Genomic DNA, 17,041 nt, shown 5'->3' on the forward strand with positions numbered 1-17,041 from the left:
AGGGATAATTGCCGTTGTGCAAGGGTTCTTGCAGGGACACGCTGCTGGCATTTCTTCTGACACCCTGAAGATACTTACACTCCGTCCAAGTCCATCCGAAGAGTCAATCCAAAGCTCCCTTGAAAAACCGCAGAACAACTCCTTCGCATGCTCGCAGCAAACTGGCCTACGGAATCTCTCCTTACCTGATCAAACTAACCCACTGTCAGCTGAGAACCAACGGCTGAGACGAATTTCAGTATCAGCCCCTCACGATGTCTTCATTTCTATTAGACACTCAGGTTGGCGGGTGGTCCATGTCTTGAGAGGATTATCAGTACATTTCGATGTACTTACAGCGCAAACAATAATGGAGCTTTGCACTGGGTCAAGGCCGTGACACATCAGATGTGAGATTCGAATTCAGCCCCAAACATTAATGATGACAATGCAAGCAGATGAGATTGACTATGCGTAAGTGTCCCCGCAGAAGTTATAATCGTGGTATATGCTAGTTCAATGTCAATGCAAATGATGATGATAAAAAGAAGGTCGAAAATTGAATCGAAAAGACTAATGCAAAATCCAACAATTCTACTGTATGCAAGCATATGCGTCAGCGTCTTCAACCAACAAAGAAAAAAAATGAGCGCTATCGTGGAATTAAAAAAAAAAAGTCAGAGTACCAAAGAGCGACTCAGTAGAACGTCTCAATAAATATGCAAGTAAAAATCAAAAAATGGATGAAAGTCATAAAATCATCGTACGGCATGTTATCGGGCGTTCTTCCAGCTCGATGGGGGAGCAACCTTTCGTCCGGGATTCCTACCGGGCATCTGTGGCTGCAAATTCGACGGTTGAGAAGCACCGGTCTTGGCGCGTTGTCTGGGGCCTCCTCCATAGGCACTCGCAGCGCTGTTCGGGGCACCGTGCCCAGCCGACACGTAGCTCGAACGGGAGTTCATTGATGGGCCAAACGATTCCCCGTACACACTCCTCGACCCTCCTCCGAACTCACTCTGTGTACTGTTGATCTGGCCAGGGAACATGACGGAGCCCGTGGACCACTGGTTCGGCATCATACCAGGCATGCTCATCCCAGGGACGCTCATCATGCTCATACCGCCCCCGCCTCCTCCCATCCCACTGTACACGCTACCTCCACCGCCTCCATACACAGACCCACCGCCGATATTGGACCCTCGTTCCCACTCGTCTCCGGCTAACACCATTGCATGTTGAGCCACTGCCATTTGGTATGCTTGCTTCGCGATCATCATTGCGCGCTGGTGAGCAACGAAGAAGCTCTGGTCGGGGCTGAACTGAGGAGCAATAGGTCCCATACCATTCGGCATGGGCTGCTGCCACGCCCCCCATGCAGGAGCATTCATCCCAGCCATCGTGCCATCCATACCCATCATAGGATTAATGCTCATCCGCTGTCCATGCTGAGGCAGGAGATCTTCGTCAGAACCATTATGCACAATGGGTCCACGACCATTGACGATTTTCCCAAACTATAACCAAAAAGTCAGGACGAACTACAGCCACAAAAAAGACACAAACCTCAATAGCAGACCTCGCTTCACTCCGTCTCCTTTCATTCCGCTTCTCCGCATCATCAGCATCATTCTTTACTCTCTCACGGCCACGCGGTGGACCATCCTCAAAGCTTACAGTTGAACGCTTGGCATTCGCCCCGCGCGCCTTAAGCGTTAAGTCTGCATCGCTTTCGTCCCTCCGCCCAGTGTTCACCCCGATGTCACTACCATCATGAGGAGTGAACGGCGCACCAAGACCACTGCTAGAGTCACCTGTTGAGCTGCCAGCGGGGCTCTTGCCTCGTGAAGAACTATTACTGGCGAAGGGGCGGGAGGGCATGAGTGACTGCAATTGCGACCTGGACAACTGTGGCGCTGCGGGCACGCTAGGCCTTGAGGAAGGGGAGACAAGCATGCCTGACGGCGGTCGAGACATTCTGCTATCCATCCCACTTGCCGTCGAAGGGGGTCGTGTCTTGTATAAGTCCTTTGAAGACTCCCAACTTGCTTTCACGGAAGGTGAATCGGGCACAGCGGTGATGAGAGGGACAGGTGGGACACGAGACGAGTGTGAGGACCGAGAGGTTGAGACGACGGATGAAACATCTGACTTGTCAGTTGATAGTACATTGTGCTGCTGAGCTAGGATGCCTGCACGAGAACGAGGAGCGGGTGAAGGTCTGATAGGAGAAGAAGATCGTTGTGGCGAAGGAGACCTTTTGGAGACGGCGGAGATCGTTGTCGGCGAAACTGGTGATACTGCCTGAGAGAGATCAGTGGTATATCGACGCGGAGGGCGTGATGTGACGCTGAAAGAAGCTGGTGGTTTATACTCTCGAACAGGCGTTGGCACGATGCGGTCGTCACGGGGAGATTCTGGCTTGTCATCAACACCTGACATACGTTCGACAGGTGGTGAAGTATTCAGGGAAGGCACTTGTTGGGACGGTTGTGTAGGCGACTGTGAGGAATCCCGTGATTGATCAAAGGAAGTAACGAGCCTGATGGCGTCCATCAAATCATCGTCAACCTCGGTTGGCGAAGAGGGTGCCTGAGGGATAGTCCCAACATCACTGCTTGACTTCTTATGGCGAGTAGGGGAAGAAATCTTAGGAGCTGGGCCTGAAGGTGAACGGGGAGTTACCGGAGAAGGAGTCTCAGCCATGCGACTCGGCGTTAAGTTGATAACAGGGGGAGGAGCAAAGGGCTCATCCTTATCCATCTCACGTTCCTTACCCTTTGTAGACGCTTTTTTCACCGAATGCTCGTGCCTCAATACAGGCGTGAGCATCGGAGGACTTCCTACGAGTGATTTGATATCAATCAGGGGCTTCAGCGGGCATTCGAGGCCGCGATGCAGCGGATCTGTTGGTAGACATGGATGCAGAACTTCCCGGTCTGCGTGGTGCAACAAGCGCGGACAAAGGCATGTCTTCAGAATCATTATCCGAATCTGACGAAGTATCGGAGTCATCATCCTTCGCCGCCCTTGATGACAAAGGCAATGGCAAAGATTTATCTGAAGCTAAAAGGCACGTTAGAAGAATAAATATTAATAATTTTGTGCTTGCCTGATGATGCAGCAGAAGCGTTTGCAGAAGCTAAAGTCGACGCACGAAGGGCAGCAGCATTGGGTGTGAGAGCGCTAGTGGAAGCAGATGCTCTCGCTCGCACGGCAGCTATGTTGTCCGACTGCCGTAACTGCACATTGTCCGATTTTGACCATCTTGCAGGTTCTGGCCGTCGAGCCTGAGCGTTTGATGTAATGTGTGCATGCCCCGCATCGGACCACGAGCGCGAACCAGGGCGAGGAGTCACGGTGCCCTTGCGACTAGGCTTAATAGGCACGCCATCGCTATCCACTTCTTCATCATAATCATCCGACTCTGAACTACTAGTGTCCAAAACAGACGAAGTCCGGTTAGTTGGGATGGGTAATGGGAGCGCAGTCGAATTGCGATTTAATGGAAGATGATGCTCGCTTCCGGTAGGCGTTGAAACCGTAGAAGCCCGCTGTCTGGGCATATTTTCAACACGAAGGGTATCGAGGGAAGAAGGGAGTCGGAATGAAGGTACAGGGGAATTTGCACGGCTACGACGAGCTTGTGCTTCACGAAATGCTGCAACAGATATCTTTTGAGAGGAATCTGAAGCAACACTGTCTCCGCGCGGCCGTGGCCGAGGAGGAGGAAGCGGAAGCTCGACATCTGGAACATCAATTAGAGAAGTGGGCGACTCAGAACGAATGTGGCGGAAAGCTTTCAAATTAAAATTCTCCCTCGGTGAGGGACTTGAGGTGGAAGGTGCTGCAATAGTTGCTGGTGGCGGGGCAGGTTTTGATTTAGTACGCTCTCTAGCCCACGAGAACAACCCGCCAGATTTTTTTACATGCGGTGGCGTCGTCGAAGAAGAAGACGGGGGTGCGCTGTGTATCTGATTCCGTGCGATGACGGAAGGGGTATCAAGGGGATATTGACGACGCGTGGGTTCATGAGGAAGCGAATGTGTGGAATTAATGCTGGGATCATGGTATATGCCAAAGGACGGTTTGGGTGGGGAGATGTCGTGCCCTGAATCAGAGACCACACTAGATATGTGTGCACGTGGTGGGCTATCGTTGAGAGAAAAGATGTTTGTGGAGGTGCTTGCGACATGTGGCTGATGTACATGTCTCCGACGGAATGGCAATTTTAACTTGCTCGACGATGCTGCTGCTGAACCGGCATAGGCTGCGGCCGGAAGAAACTTTAGAGACTTGTCTGGAAAGACATAATCTGGTTCTGAAGAGGTTACGGTGCCGCTAGAGAGTGACACCCTAGAAGTCGGTGTCGTTGGGACGTTTAAATTGGATTGTGCACTGCGAGGACCAGATTGTTTTTCTCGTTTAGCAAATATTCCTGCGAGCAATGGCATAGAGAGGGTCAGCGGCAGAAAAGCAGTCCGGGTGATGAATGAAAGAGAGAACAAGAAATGATGTTCGTGATGCCGGGTATGACAGTGAACAGGGATTGTTTGTCTTTATTTGCTGAAGCCTCATTTAGAATGCAAAGTAAACCTGGAACCGACCTGCGACAGCCTGCGATGCGACTTATGACGAGGCACAAGGGGAAACAAAGCGGCAACAGGCAACCATCTTAACCGAAAGCGCCTAGAGACTTATCGCCTTGCATACTTACGCATGATCTCATCCGAGTACGACGTACTAATCAAAAAATAGAATCAGCTCCGGTACTCTCACAGTCAACGAAGCACTGCAGCAGATCCTCCGACCCGGCTACTCGTCCCCGCATTCATATCCACTCATCCCAATAATGCTCTCGATTCACTTTGTATAAACTTACGAAGCCAGGTGCGTTACCGCGGCAGAAGAGAATACCCGAAGTGCTACTCATTACATACACCTTGCTAGCTAATTGCATCGACACACGTTCCTTCCCATGACGGCGAACTTCTGTTCGCACCAATGGGATTGCTCTTCGCACCTCTTCCACGTTTGCGCGAGCCTCGCGTTAAGCGTATGGTAAGCCAAGTCAAAGTAAGTTTAATTCTAATTGCTGTTATACATGATGCATTTGATTTCCCCATAACCAGACGATCCCTTCCATAATCTCCTCATATAATTACAATGCGATTGATTGTCTCTTGTCTAGTAAGTTGCCTTTAAGCAGCCACTGCGCATCTCGTCATGTACGAACCCATCAATTTCTACCCGCAACAAACGGAACAATCAGTGATGTACACGACATGAAACATGAGGTATACTCACGTGCAGACTTAACCCATCTAGCCCCGTGGCATGCCCAACCTTCTTCCCATCTTTGAACACCATATAAGTAGGGACCTATAATATTCCTCGGTTTCAATTGACTGCACAAATGCGTCATCGTATTAAAAATACATACGACGCGCACATCAGCTTCCATCACCACGTCTTCTAGTTCATCCACATTTACGCGATAGAAATCCACACCGATGCGAACGAATGTGTCAGAAAGTTCAGAAAACTGCTGAGAGGTCGACCGGCACAATCCGCTCCAGTCTGCATGGAAATCTATCAATACGGTTTTACCGCTGTTGATCTGGGGTTGACAGTGAGCAGGGAGTTGAAGAATGCATCGAATAGGTACTCACGATCCTGGTAAAGTCTTGAGCATCGTCGATGGGGTTGAAAGGCATTGCGACTCTGGTCCAAGTGTAATGGGAATGTGTGTATTATATACAATACGGAGAAGAGTGAGACAAGGGTCTGACAGAACTTGACGTGAAAACAAACAAAAGAATAAAGACAAGTACAAAGAAGATTGTCAGTACTAGTAGCGATGGGAATGCATGCAGTGGATAACTTCATTTGCACATATGACGTGTCGTGACGTCGAGGCCCCTTTCAAGTTGTAACTGACGGTCACTTGCCTGCAAGGCCATATCGGCCTAGACCCACGAAATTTCTCAGTAATCACAAAGGCTATAGGTTATAATAACACGCACAGCAAGATCAACTAGAAACTTTTTCTGAGACACGATCTTCCTGCCATCATTCAGGGCATCTGATCAGTACAAGGCAACAATGAGGGTCCATTGTCTATAGCCTGTCAGCTCAGAAATCTATTAATCAATGATAGTTTTCTTTTGATCTGTCGATGAAATAAATTTACCCATGTACCTGTGTCAGTGTGCCTACGAGTCCTTGAACTGTTCAGCAGTTTCATTAATGATGACCGAATCGTTTGCCGTGAGCGAGAAGTCCAGACAAGATATTTTATACGAATGGAATGAACGACTTGATTGATCACGCTAAAGATTCGACACAAAACAGTAGATATATGCACCTGTTTGCAAGTCTCGATCTAATGTGTCGTTGGAGGAAGAAAGAGTCATTCACTTTGCTAATTGCCTTTTTAGGTCGAGTGGTAGGTTGCTGTGTCGTTGACAGCGGTCAGTTAGTTAGTCAGTCGGGGTTGTCGTTGAGCTCAACCATCAATATTTCAATTGCAACGTCACCAGCTCCTATTAGGCTATGGCACCCAACTTTTTTCAAAAGCTTGTGAAGCCTGGACCTAGTACGCCAAGTTCATCTCCGAGCGGAAGGGAGAGCACGACTGCTTCACCGCGTCAAACTAATGTTCCAGCGCGCCCACATTCTCAATTAATATCACACCCTCCTTCGTCTCTTCCTGATCCAGCCAGTGACAATTCTAGTACAAAAGGGAGTGTCAAAATTGGTATAATTCCACCTTCCCCTCGTTCAGCCCTTCTTACTTTTCCTGATCCTCCTTCGCAAGACCACCCTCCCGATACATCTCAGCACCGACGTGCACGCTCGCAGGATAGGATGGTCCCAGATAGACATGCTGTATCCTTCGCGGCTCGTCCCATGGCAAGCGAGTCTTCTTTGTCTACGGACGACATGCTTCCAACTCCAACCCCTTCTCGTTCTCGTCCTGAAGAATGGAAGACCAGCGCTGAAAGCTCACCCAAATCCTCTCACAAGCTCTCACCTGCGTCATCCACTGGGAACCTGAAAGCCTTTGTAGACAAGCGTAGCACCACACATCCTCCAAACACTCACAAGGTGGTCGATAGAACTCCCTCAAAGAAGTCACTACGCAGTAGAACACAGCCCCCAGTTCCGCTCGATTTCGATCAAACCAACACTCGTGCCGATACGAACCGGGGACCTAGTCGCCACGAACACAATGCCGTCATAATTGAAAATGGCCTCGTGGACTCACCCACCACAATAAGCCATGCTCCCAAAAGCAACCATCAACAGGAGCTTTTACCTATCCTCAACGACGCAGACGCAAGGTCTATCCGCTCGGTAAACAGCTCAGCCTCAAAGACAAAAGGTTGGCGTCGTCCTTCAATCACTACCCCCACTCGCAAACAATCTGGTGTTGCTTCTTCCATGGCCGCTTCCATGACCAATACTGGTCCTCAAATGTCCCCTGTTCCTCTTGGTCCTAATTCAACATCAAAAAAGGTTACCAATGGAACGGTCAGATCAAATGCCTCTGCAATGCGAGAAGCCGCTTCCGCTTCCGTGACGTCTATGCCCAGTTCTGTCGATACCAACGCCCGCACGAGACGTGCCTTGTCGGGTCGAGATGACTTTTCAGACGGTCAGACAGACACGTTTGCCTCTAGCGGAGAGAGTGAAATGTCGGATGACGAACTTGATATTAATGAAGATATTCCCGTCACGGGTTTTGCCGTTGCAAGCAGCAAGCGTAATGCAGACTTTCACGAGTTGTTCCCTAGTATTCCTGAAGGCGATTATCTCATTGAAGGTTTGTCTCATTTCGAACATGTCAAACATCTACTGCATACCTTGTAGATTACGGGTGCGCATTACAGCGCGAGATCCTGATTCAAGGCCGGATATATATCTCAGAGAACCATATATGTTTCCACGCGAACATTTTCGGGTGGATCACCGATGTACGTTGCACATACTTGTGCATACTTGCAAACTAAATGATACCCCCACAGCTGTCAATCCCAATATACGAGATAACCGCTCTTGAGAAGAAGATGACGGCGTTTGTCATCCCCAACGCCATCCAAATAACCACTCGACAGGCAAAATACACCTTTGCTTCGTTCCTCTCCCGTGATACGACGTATGATGTCATTGCTAATATCTGGCGACTCGCCCGTCCTGATGATGCTCTAAGCCAAACTGGCTCGTCCGCCAACATCATCACGCCCGCTAGTACTTCTGATGTTTCAGGTCCCCTAATCACGATCGGAGGCAAAGAAGCAGCTCCTGTGACTAGCATTAACAAAGTCACGCATTGCGCATGCTCGAAAAATGGAGAACATCTTAATGAGATCGCGCTGGAAACTGTGTTGCCTGGAACACCCGACAAGATTTATAACCTGATGTTTGCGAGTGGGTTTATCAAGGATTTTATGCGGGTGGATCAGAAGCTCATGGGTGGGTGGCGTCGTGCTCGACTGGATCAGTGCTGATGCTCCCCATTCAGATGTGCAGATATCAGATTGGTCTCCCATAGGTGACAACTCCAAGCTTTTGGCGCGGAATATGTCATATATCAAGCCCCTGAATAATAGCGTAGGCCCGAAACAAACGAAGTGTGAGATCCACGATGAAACCTTGACCTACAACTTTGAGGATCACGTTGTGATGTTGACGACGACGAAGACGCCCGATGTTCCTAGCGGAGGCGTGTTCTCCGTCAAGACGAAGACGTGCTTAATGTGGGCAAGTGCTATTTCCACACGGGTGATTGTCACCACGCAGGTAGATTGGACTGGGAGAAGTTTCATCAAAGGTATGCTATTCTCTCTCGCAAAATCTCATGCTCATGCTCGCGATATGCACAGGTCTGATCGAAAAATCAGCAATAGACGGTCAAAAAGTGTATCACTCCGACCTTGACAAAGCTATGCGGATGTACATACAGGAACACCAATCCGAATTCATCCCAGCAGGCGTTGATCCAACAGCCGTAGCACCTGTTGAGCCTATCAGCCCCCTCATCGAACTCACGGACCCCACTTTCCTCAGTCGCTCGATGGGAATATCAGACGCGGAAGCTCGTAAAGCGCGCGAACACGAACGTAACAGACGTGGGCTCCAATGGGCATATGAGACGTTTGACGGTGCCTACGGCGTTGCGAAGCGCTCCACGGTTGGAGCGCTGGAACTTGTAAAGGAAGCTTGGGAACAGAGCTCGTCGATGACGATTTTATATTTCGTCATCGTTATTCTTGTGTTTAGTAATCTGTGGACGCTGATGCTTGTGGGGCAGAGGGAGGAGGTAGGGAGGCGGAAGGAGGCGAAGAGGATTGAGGAGAGGGAGAAGTGGGTGCAAGACGTTGTTACTGGTCTTTGGGAAGAGATGGCTGTTGGGAGGGCAAGAGGTGGTTCTGGTGTTTTTGGAGTTGGTGGTGGGTCGGTGAGTTCTGGTGGCAACGGTGGGGCTGTTGGCGGTGGGTCGGTGCATTCGAGTCATGTGAATGGTGATTGGAGGTCGGAGGTGGATGCTATCACTACGACGTTGAATGCTGTTGAGGAGCGGGTAAGACTCTTGAGGGAGAGTTTGGATGCCCTGAGTTAACTTATTGGAGGACTAGGGTCCCATGCACATACACACTACACTTATTATTATCCTAGGCACTGGCTAAATTGTGAATCGCTAACCTGATCGACACAGAATTCAAGTTTATTGATCGGTCTCTTCAGGATGCACGTGCGCATGGGCCAGGTGAAACTGACTATTAGTATCACGATCATGCCAAACCAGGTGTAACTAAGTAACCAGTGGATGATCTCCTGCAGTTGTCCTGCAGCGTTTGGAACGTTGTTCTAAATCTCAATCCATAGCGTTTTGCAAATCTACCCCTTTATATTCTTTGAAATAGTAATATCGCACCTGCCAGCTTTCTCACGCATATGTCTTTTGGACGCCCACCATCAATTAACGTCGGATTCAAGACTTCCCCTCCAGATCGCGGTTCTTTTCCTTTGGACCATGATGGTTCGCCTCACTGTCTTTATCACGACATGATTAATTAAATATGGTATATAGGCGAGTGCAAGGACCAGATGATGCAATACATGGCTTGCTTGCGCAAGAATTCTAGTGAATCCACTCCTTGCAGAGTCATAAGCAAACAATACCTCGACTGCCGAATGAACAAGTGCGCCAACGTCTGTTTTTTGTGCTCTCAATAGTTCACATCTGTTTCAGGGGACTTATGGAGCGCGACGAATGGAGGAATCTTGGACTAGCCAATCTAGAGGGAGACTCCACCGAACCAACGCGTACTAGGGCCTGACATGGGTGGATGGTATTTACATCTTGCAGTTATTAATTCAATCACTGGTTGCTTCAGGTCAATCGCGCGCATGATGAAAGTCAAATGTCTACGACCATTAGTGTCTCATTGGAGCGCCACTTCGTGGACTGCATGCATTACGAGGGATTTCTTGCAACATTCAATGAGCACGTACTGCTCAAATCGTACACCTGTTGTTGAACGTTTGTGCTTAAGTGCCAATCGATCTAGGTCTACAGTTACAAATTCATCAATCTCCATGTGTCGAAGGCGTTAACTTCCAGGTATGAACGTCCCAAGTGTTCAAAAGCCTTTCCGAATTAAATTCACTGAGTCAGTGACTATGTCCTCTCAACGTTTCAACGTCCAAAACTGTATATTAAAATCTAGATACAACTGGTCTGCGTTTTGAAACGCATTTATAGATTGCGACGAGGTGCGAGACGATAAATTCTCCCGCTTTTAAGGTTTGAATCAAAAATCTAGATTTTGCAGAAAGTCATCCAGCTGAGTCGGCAAGCCTGATTCAACAGTGCCATCCAGGTCACGTAGGCGACTCGAGTTTTGACTTACTACAGCTTGGAGCTTTTCAACTGCTCGCATATATACTACTCATCGCATTCAAGGATGATCACAAGATTCGGAGGATTCTAGTTCTATTCTTTTTGTGAGAAACTTCAGGCGCGTTTATAGTTGTTTCTCTCAGCATTCTGTGACGAATGGAAACTAAAGCCCATTTTCGCCTACCGTGATAGTTATCATGGAATTGATGGAGAATATTTGCTACTCCACTTAGCCGTGCCACTGCAGACATGGGAAACAACTGCGTATTTGGGACCCCTACTATTCGAATATAGGCCACTTACCGGGCTTTTTCTTCCAGTTTTTCTGTTGGTGTGGAATGATATGTATTTGGAAGAATTCTTCCTTGCAAACTGGCAGAGATTTATTGAGAAGAATATTTGCCAACTTCTACTGGACCTTGACATCGCTCCCATCACTGTGACTAGGCTATTCACCCAATACCAAAATTACCGCAAAGGAAGGTCCTTCGAGTCTTCCAAATTCGAGTAGCGTCATCTCTGAATACTTCTATTTTCTAGCACGGTTCCGAGATGGACGTATCTTTGAAACAAGGACCTACTAGGTAACGCACATACCACTACTAATGACTACAAGGTTTTTGTAGCTTACGCAGACAACGCTTCGTAAAAAGAATCGCCGGCCCTTACTAGATTCGCCAATTTCTGGGCGATATAACGGACACTCACGGAGTGACCGTAGGGGCATAAAAAGTAATCATTGAAAGATCAATTGTTCGTCACGAATATGGCGTCACTTCTCAAAGTTCTACTCATTCTCTCGTCTGCTATCATGCAGCAAGTATCGTTCACACCCCCAAACGTCCCCTCGAGTAATGAGATTATTCGCCCAACGTTTAATGAGCGGGTCTTCACTCGACTTATTATATACGGGTTCCCGACTATCCAGGTGAGTGTTATTACTACTCCTAGGCAATATACTGGATTTTTTCTTTCACAGAGATCGCCATCATAGTCTCTCACACAACAGACTATCTGTCTGTTATACAGTCCATCACACAGCACGCAGTCGGCCACAGGATTTATGACACGCCCATTACTTTCCCCTTCATTTTGGGCACCACACTTGCTGTCGCAGGGGGTCTCATCCGCTGGTGGTGTTTTCGCACCCTCGATCGCTTTTTTACATTCCAACTCAGTGTCCGCAAAGGACATCGTCTCTTCACGACCGGACCATACGCTGTCGTACGCCATCCATCATACACAGGAGGTTTTATGCAGCTGTTTGGCATGATAATCCTGCACGGATCGCCCACTTCATGGCTTAGACACTCCGGAGTTTTAGATATTCTTGGACTCAAATTGGCAGCGGTGGTATGGCTTACAGGGATGACACTTGTTTCCATAAACATCCTGTCCAGAATTAGCGAAGAAGATGAAGCACTAAAATCGGCTTTCGGGGATGAGTGGGCGAGGTGGGCGAAGGCAGTCAAATACCGACTGATACCTGGCATCTACTGAACCCATTACACTTGACATATTGATGTTTTTGCGATAGTGATAACTATTCACTGTTTAATCTTAGATCTGGATGACTCGCTCATATGTACGAGAAGACCGTCGTTCACTCTGAAATTAGAAGGGATTCATTTCAGATTCATTTTATTCGTTCGGTTTCTTTTTTGGTTACATAACGGTGACGCCGGTAACTAGACTTGGAGAAACATAGCCCTATAGCTCAATTACAATTTTATTTGGCCTTTTTATTTCGTGAACAGTTCGTGCAAAAGCTTCCGAAATAAAGTGCAAATAAGCAACACGTTCGGTGCTTGAAATCAGCTCATCGACGGTGCAGGCGTCGTTGAAACACGTTCACGCCACCATAGCAGATAGTTCCCCGCAGGCTATAATATCTCTCGAAGCCTTGCCATCATCTTACTGGCTGATGCAGAGACACCGGATGACCAACTATTTGCAGCAACAATTGCACTGCAAACACTCGACGCGAAACAACGAGGCACTAAGTATGGACCACGCAGGCCATATGACCAACATCGTACGTGGGCAGCATGTTTTCTGGGATGTTGTGGTCACTGGTGACCATATTTCGTTTTCGACTTTTTCTAGTTAACTGGCGAACGCGTGAGTCAAATAGCTCAAACTATAGTGCTTACTAAACGAGGAAGCGCGTCTCTTTCTTTTATCTTCCGACTACACCTCACGCTTATCCGATTATTGTTCTCAAGTTGAGAATTCGAGAACCTATGTACACTGACTCTAAACTCTTATACTACTTCAACGCGTAAAATGACAGATACCTCGAATTTTGGCGCGCCTGTTGGGGCAGGCGGGAAAACACTGACGCGTTTAACCCCACTAGGGAACCGGGTCGAGCGAGGCAGGCTGGCTGCTGGCAGGAGCCCCGCCTCGCTCGTCTCTTACTAAGCCAAAAGAGTACGTCACAGGAGTCCAGGACCTCGACTTAGAATCTTAGATGAGTTGATGGAGACTGCTGCTAATCAAACATGGGAAACAATGGCCTACCGGGGACCCTGACTACTGGAAGAATTCTTTCCTTGCAAAGTGGCAGAGATTTATTAGGCAGAATATTTACCGACTTCGACTGGACCTGGACATCGCTCCCATCACTGTTACTAGGCTATTGGCCAATACCAAAATTACCGCAAAGTAAAGTTTTCCGAGTCATCATGGATTGGGTAGCGTCATCTCTGAATATTCTAGCACAGTTCCGAGATGGACGTATCCTTGAAACAAGGACCTACTAGGTCAGGCACATACTACTACTCATGATTTTTGTAGCTTCCGCAGACAACGCTTCGTAAAGATTCGCCAATTCCCTGGGCGATGTAACGGACACTCACGGAGTGACCGTAGGGGCATAAAAAGTAGCCATTGAAAGATCAATTGTTCCTCATGAATATGGCGTCACCTCTCAAAGTTCTACTCATTCTCTCGTCTGCTATCACGCAGCAAGTATCCTTAACACCCCCAAACGTCCCTTCGAGTAATGAGATTATTCGCCAAACGTTTAATGAGCTGGTTTTCACTCGACTTATTATATACGGGTCCCCGATCATGCAGGTGAGCGTTGTTACTGCTTGTCCACAACCATTTTAACAGAGAAATGCCCTAGGCAATCTACTGGATTTTTTCTTTCACAGAGATCGCCATCATAGCCTCTCACACAGCAGACTATCTGTCTGTTATACAGTCCATCGCACAGTACGCGGTCGGCCACAGGATTTACGACACTCCCATTACTTTCCCTTTCGTGTTGGGCACCACACTTGCTGTCGCAGGGGGTCTCATCCGCTGGTGGTGTTTTAGTACCCTCGGTCGTCTTTTCACATTCCAACTCAGTGTCCGCAAAGGGCATCATCTCGTCACGACCGGACCATACGCTGTCGTACGCCATCCATCATACACAGGAGGTTGTATGCAGATGTTTGGCATGATAATCCTGCACGGATCGCCCACTTCATGGCTTAGACACTCCGGAGTTTTAGATATTTTTGGACTCAAATTGGCGGTAATGGCATGGCTTGCAGGGATGGCGGTTGTTTTCATAAGCTACCTGTTCAGGGTTCACGAAGAAGACGAAGCACTCAAATCGGCTTTCGGGGATGAGTGGGCGAGGTGGGCGAAGGTAGTCAAATACCGACTGATACCTGGCATCTACTGAATTCATTACACTTGACGTTTTTGCGATAGCGACAACTACTCACTGTTTAATCTTATAACTAGACTTGGATTGGAGAGACGATTCGATATATTTTATACAAATTTTATAGTATTTCGACCTTGACCTTTTCTTTCTGTTATCGTTGATCTATAGGCGAACCTAATGTTAACATATTAGTTCCTAGGTAATATAGAACGCGGTGAATAATGAATATAATATTCCGACTTTCTTTCTCAGCTTTCCCCTACAAGTACCCGATATCGTCATGCGAGAAAGTCGGGATCAGCCATAGATATCATTTGGCCATCAATAATATTCAAATGTCAAGATGACGAATTATCGCTGTGTGCAACGCTGTCACATGCATTCCTTCATTGGCCTTGGGCTGAACACTCACATTGCCTTTCATTTCCTTGCGCGCAATCCCCGAATCGCCCCGTATTTCATCGTTCTTGGCTCTGAGTATCGATCAAAGTGGCGAGAAAAGTCGGAAGACATCAAATACCAATCAATCGTCACGCTACGTTTACCTCAACTCCAATATGGAGAAACACGTCAGCTTAATGGCCGACCAAAGCTGTTGCGAGGTGATTCACAGCTGATGCACGCAACAGACCAGAATCTGGCGCAGCCTGGAAGAGATCATCGCGCAAGGGATAGAGGAGGTGACAAACTTGAATGCTGTAATTGAGAGCACAGGATATGGCGACAGTGGACATGTTGCGAAATACATCCATAGCGCGCTACTAGTATCCGTATAGTTTATTTATGGGGCTGAGGACTCTGTTGCCAGAAGAGATGGATAGGTATCAAGCTGCCGTGACAAAGGAGGGCCTGTGCCAAATCATTGGAGTGAGAAGTGCAAGGAGGCTGGTATGTTGTGACCATCTGGAGGTATTTGTGGCGATTCCTCATAGGCGATAGAGAGAGGCTTTGGGTTACCCCTCACAATAGACACAGAGCGGCCGCGCTGTGGGAACAACTGGAACGCAATTCAGATAGCCATTGATGTGTTGGCGAGGATACCTGGAGGGAGAATCCCGTGTCCTTCAAATAATGACCTGCGGTGATCTGCGAAATGCGGTCAAGACTCAAGACCTTCCAGCTCGGGAAGGTTAGCATCGGGAATTGAGGTAGAACCCAAAAAAGTTCCACGGACTGATCATGTAGTCGACAACCGTGTCAAACTAGTAGTTATCTTTTTCAATTATCAGTCACAAGCAGTGTGCCGTTCAAGTGCCTTGTAATACACAGCTGCTCACCATCATGTCCGTCAAATCGATCACATCTCATAGCCAGTTCATTTCTATCGTAGGCACTTCATAGCCAATGACATAGCACAATCACATTTGAGCCCACAGATGATGGAAGAGGGGAAGACTGTCATCGTAGATTTCGTATCCGAAAGGTGCCCTCATTGCAAAGCCATCGCCCCCATGTTTGATGAGCTCGCAAGCAAGTTCTCGTCGGACAAGGTTGAGTTTTACGTCATTGACGCCGAAAAACTCGACGATGTCAGCTTCGAAGTTGGTGGCATAACGAGCGTAAATATCGGATATCTTTTGCACTTTCGCTGACCACTGATCTGTATGGCTTCTCAGTATCCTACATTCATCGCATTTAAGGACGGTAACAAGATGGAAGAATCCACGTTTGGTGCTGCTCGTGAGAGGCTGCAGGTGCGTGTATAGTCTTTGGAGCATTCGAACAGAAACCCATTTTTTGGCTACCATGCTAGACATTTGTGGAGAAATACTGTTCAACTTGATGTTACATTGTTTATCGTGGGCCAAGGATAGCTTTGGTCGATCGGAAAACGACTTTCATTGACAGGGATATCTTGGTCAGGCACCGGCTCGTTTATGAACTATGTCTTACCTTCAGTGTCTACGAGTTCTACGGGTTCTATGAAGTTCTTAGATGTTCTGTATGGATGACCATATGGTGCCAGATTTTACAGAATACCCATGACTCTCGATGCGACGTGGACATCGCACCAGGTAGTGGGTCTTTCTCAGACACATTTACCCGCGCCGTTCCTGGAATCTTCTAGTCCTTCTACTGTTCACCCAGTGTGATATGGATGCCGCGGAGATCTTACATGGTTTACCATGTTCAAATTTCGTACTCTTGCGGGCAACGACACGTATAAAACCTGGGGCTGCATTTGGTTAGAACTTACTCATTCTTTTAGAAACGACTGTCTTCTTCTATAGGAGACTTCTGATTATGTTTGAGCTCAGTGGGGAAGTGCAATTCATTCCTGTAAGCAATCACAGTGGACACACTTCCAGTAAGCACTCGAGTATAAGTTCATCTTTGACTCTTCTATCTGGCATGTTGATCCATCAATTTGACCAAGCTAGGGTTTTCAAATTTCAAAATCGGACTCAGTACTCGAGTTTCGAGAAGCTGGGGTCAGGAAGCCACTTATATGTGCCTCAGTGTGCGTGCATGCGGCCTATCGAGCG

At 47.9% G+C, this 17,041-nt stretch overlaps 8 protein-coding genes across 8 annotated transcripts; 5 read left to right on the forward strand and 3 right to left on the reverse strand.

Annotated features, from left to right (window-relative positions):
* Positions 1–365: 365 nt before the first annotated feature.
* EDB93DRAFT_1271415 (uncharacterized protein) lies at positions 366–2,811 on the reverse strand (the record flags this gene model as incomplete). Its single annotated transcript, XM_041454342.1, has 2 exons — positions 366–1,496; positions 1,546–2,811. The coding sequence occupies 2 exons, from the start codon at positions 2,809–2,811 to the stop codon at positions 753–755; spliced, it is 2,010 nt and encodes a 669-aa protein (XP_041309429.1). The 3' UTR covers positions 366–752.
* On the reverse strand, positions 2,501–4,679 carry EDB93DRAFT_225128 (uncharacterized protein). The gene is made up of 2 exons (XM_041455781.1): positions 3,092–4,679; positions 2,501–3,045 (listed from the first exon to the last, which is right to left on the reverse strand). Exons 1-2 carry the CDS (start codon positions 4,431–4,433, stop codon positions 2,840–2,842), a joined length of 1,548 nt encoding a protein of 515 aa, XP_041309430.1. The 5' UTR covers positions 4,434–4,679; the 3' UTR covers positions 2,501–2,839.
* Positions 4,680–4,769: 90 nt separating this feature from the next.
* Positions 4,770–5,939, reverse strand: EDB93DRAFT_225119 (thioredoxin-like protein). The gene is made up of 4 exons (XM_041455780.1): positions 5,652–5,939; positions 5,423–5,599; positions 5,287–5,361; positions 4,770–5,225 (listed from the first exon to the last, which is right to left on the reverse strand). The coding sequence occupies exons 1-4, from the start codon at positions 5,694–5,696 to the stop codon at positions 5,181–5,183; spliced, it is 342 nt and encodes a 113-aa protein (XP_041309431.1). The 5' UTR covers positions 5,697–5,939; the 3' UTR covers positions 4,770–5,180.
* Positions 5,940–6,442: 503 nt separating this feature from the next.
* On the forward strand, positions 6,443–9,725 carry EDB93DRAFT_1135551 (uncharacterized protein). The gene is made up of 5 exons (XM_041449121.1): positions 6,443–7,807; positions 7,855–7,958; positions 8,010–8,457; positions 8,507–8,815; positions 8,868–9,725. The coding sequence occupies exons 1-5, from the start codon at positions 6,535–6,537 to the stop codon at positions 9,602–9,604; spliced, it is 2,871 nt and encodes a 956-aa protein (XP_041309432.1). The 5' UTR covers positions 6,443–6,534; the 3' UTR covers positions 9,605–9,725.
* A 214-nt stretch (positions 9,726–9,939) lies between these two features.
* EDB93DRAFT_1068643 (uncharacterized protein) lies at positions 9,940–10,301 on the forward strand (the record flags this gene model as incomplete). Its single annotated transcript, XM_041444938.1, has 3 exons — positions 9,940–10,036; positions 10,076–10,187; positions 10,238–10,301. Coding segments are annotated over 3 exons (273 nt in total), but the record flags the coding sequence as incomplete, so codon positions are not given.
* Positions 10,302–11,654: 1,353 nt separating this feature from the next.
* EDB93DRAFT_1239784 (uncharacterized protein) lies at positions 11,655–12,388 on the forward strand (the record flags this gene model as incomplete). Its single annotated transcript, XM_041451678.1, has 2 exons — positions 11,655–11,816; positions 11,840–12,388. The coding sequence occupies 2 exons, from the start codon at positions 11,655–11,657 to the stop codon at positions 12,386–12,388; spliced, it is 711 nt and encodes a 236-aa protein (XP_041309434.1).
* A 1,177-nt stretch (positions 12,389–13,565) lies between these two features.
* EDB93DRAFT_225259 (uncharacterized protein) lies at positions 13,566–14,734 on the forward strand. Its single transcript, XM_041455783.1, has 2 exons — positions 13,566–13,969; positions 14,022–14,734. Exons 1-2 carry the CDS (start codon positions 13,802–13,804, stop codon positions 14,568–14,570), a joined length of 717 nt encoding a protein of 238 aa, XP_041309435.1. The 5' UTR covers positions 13,566–13,801; the 3' UTR covers positions 14,571–14,734.
* An 815-nt stretch (positions 14,735–15,549) lies between these two features.
* Positions 15,550–16,779, forward strand: EDB93DRAFT_225202 (thioredoxin-like protein). The gene is made up of 4 exons (XM_041455782.1): positions 15,550–15,881; positions 15,932–16,114; positions 16,172–16,249; positions 16,309–16,779. The coding sequence occupies exons 1-4, from the start codon at positions 15,837–15,839 to the stop codon at positions 16,336–16,338; spliced, it is 336 nt and encodes a 111-aa protein (XP_041309436.1). The 5' UTR covers positions 15,550–15,836; the 3' UTR covers positions 16,339–16,779.
* Positions 16,780–17,041: the final 262 nt, after the last annotated feature.

The sequence above is a fragment of the Suillus bovinus genome (genome assembly GCF_016758785.1).
Source record: "Suillus bovinus strain UH-Sbo-P2 chromosome Unknown EDB93scaffold_16, whole genome shotgun sequence".
Taxonomy (NCBI): domain Eukaryota; kingdom Fungi; phylum Basidiomycota; class Agaricomycetes; order Boletales; family Suillaceae; genus Suillus; species Suillus bovinus.

Coding starts and splice junctions, on each gene's coding strand:
- EDB93DRAFT_1135551 (XM_041449121.1), top strand. CDS start 6,535: ATGGCACCCAACTTTTTTCAAAAGCTTGTGAAGCCTGGACCTAGTACG. Junction 7,808..7,854: donor AGGCGATTATCTCATTGAAG/GTTTGTCTCATT, acceptor CATACCTTGTAG/ATTACGGGTGCGCATTACAG. Junction 7,959..8,009: donor TTTTCGGGTGGATCACCGAT/GTACGTTGCACA, acceptor ATACCCCCACAG/CTGTCAATCCCAATATACGA.
- EDB93DRAFT_225259 (XM_041455783.1), top strand. CDS start 13,802: ATGAATATGGCGTCACCTCTCAAAGTTCTACTCATTCTCTCGTCTGCT. Junction 13,970..14,021: donor ACGGGTCCCCGATCATGCAG/GTGAGCGTTGTT, acceptor GAAATGCCCTAG/GCAATCTACTGGATTTTTTC.
- EDB93DRAFT_225128 (XM_041455781.1), bottom strand. CDS start 4,433: ATGCCATTGCTCGCAGGAATATTTGCTAAACGAGAAAAACAATCTGGT. Junction 3,046..3,091: donor CGCTTCTGCTGCATCATCAG/GCAAGCACAAAA, acceptor CGTGCCTTTTAG/CTTCAGATAAATCTTTGCCA.
- EDB93DRAFT_225202 (XM_041455782.1), top strand. CDS start 15,837: ATGTCCGTCAAATCGATCACATCTCATAGCCAGTTCATTTCTATC. Junction 16,115..16,171: donor AAGTTGGTGGCATAACGAGC/GTAAATATCGGA, acceptor ATGGCTTCTCAG/TATCCTACATTCATCGCATT. Junction 16,250..16,308: donor CTGCTCGTGAGAGGCTGCAG/GTGCGTGTATAG, acceptor CTACCATGCTAG/ACATTTGTGGAGAAATACTG.
- EDB93DRAFT_225119 (XM_041455780.1), bottom strand. CDS start 5,696: ATGCCTTTCAACCCCATCGACGATGCTCAAGACTTTACCAGGATC. Junction 5,362..5,422: donor TGGAAGCTGATGTGCGCGTC/GTATGTATTTTT, acceptor GGAATATTATAG/GTCCCTACTTATATGGTGTT. Junction 5,226..5,286: donor TAGATGGGTTAAGTCTGCAC/GTGAGTATACCT, acceptor TGTTGCGGGTAG/AAATTGATGGGTTCGTACAT.